The sequence below is a fragment of the Eimeria mitis genome, genomic scaffold (genome assembly GCF_000499745.2).
Source record: "Eimeria mitis Houghton genomic scaffold, Emh_scaff10152, whole genome shotgun sequence".
Classification (NCBI taxonomy): Eukaryota; Apicomplexa; class Conoidasida; order Eucoccidiorida; family Eimeriidae; genus Eimeria; species Eimeria mitis.
In genome coordinates, this window is record NW_013567095.1 from 292 (window position 1) to 989 (window position 698).

Below are 698 nucleotides of genomic sequence, written 5' to 3' on the forward strand. Positions count from 1 at the left end.
TTTTGAGATCGGAGACACCTGAGAGCTGCCTATACACCCCAAGGTGTCTGTCTATGTGCAGCAGTTGTATATTTTATTTTATTTTATTTTATTTTATTTTATTTTATTTTATTTAATTTTATTTAATTTATTATTTATTTATATTGTCTTTATTGATTCGATAAAAATATTTTAGCTGCAGCACGAATCACCTCAGCAGCAGGACCCGCAGCAGGAGACACCGCAAGCTGCTGCTGCAGCTGCTGCTGCAGCTGCTGCTGCTGCTGCTGCTGCTGCAGTGTCTCCTTTTGGGGTGTATGATGATCTGCTGCAGCAGCACCTGTTGCTGCTGCAGCACGTGCTGCTGCTGCTGCAGCAGTTGAGGCCTCTAGCATGCGTTTAAAGGCTGCATGCATGCAAGCAAAGCCAAGCGAGCCGCCAGAAGCAGCAGCAGCAGCAGCAGGAGCAGCAGGAGCAGCAGCAGCAGCAGCAGCAGCAGCTGCTGCTGCTGCTCCTTCACCTGTCTCCTCGTCAGAGACACCAAGTGTCTCCGCAAGGCGACGGAGACACCCCAAGTCTGCTACCACTGCACGCAGCCACGCGATACGCTGCAGCATTTGCTGCTGCTGCTGCTGCTGCTGCTGCTGCTGCAGCAGCAGGTGGGATCGCCCGATCCCCGGGGCTGACTGTGGGGTGAGTGTCCCCCTCCTTCCAGAGGA

At 52.3% G+C, this 698-nt stretch overlaps 1 protein-coding gene across 1 annotated transcript; it reads right to left on the minus strand.

Moving 5' to 3' along the window:
• Positions 1-149: 149 nt before the first annotated feature.
• Positions 150-596, minus strand: EMH_0098860 (uncharacterized protein; the record flags this gene model as incomplete). Its single annotated transcript, XM_013494042.1, has 1 exon — positions 150-596. One exon carries the CDS (start codon positions 594-596, stop codon positions 150-152), a length of 447 nt encoding a protein of 148 aa, XP_013349496.1.
• Positions 597-698: the final 102 nt, after the last annotated feature.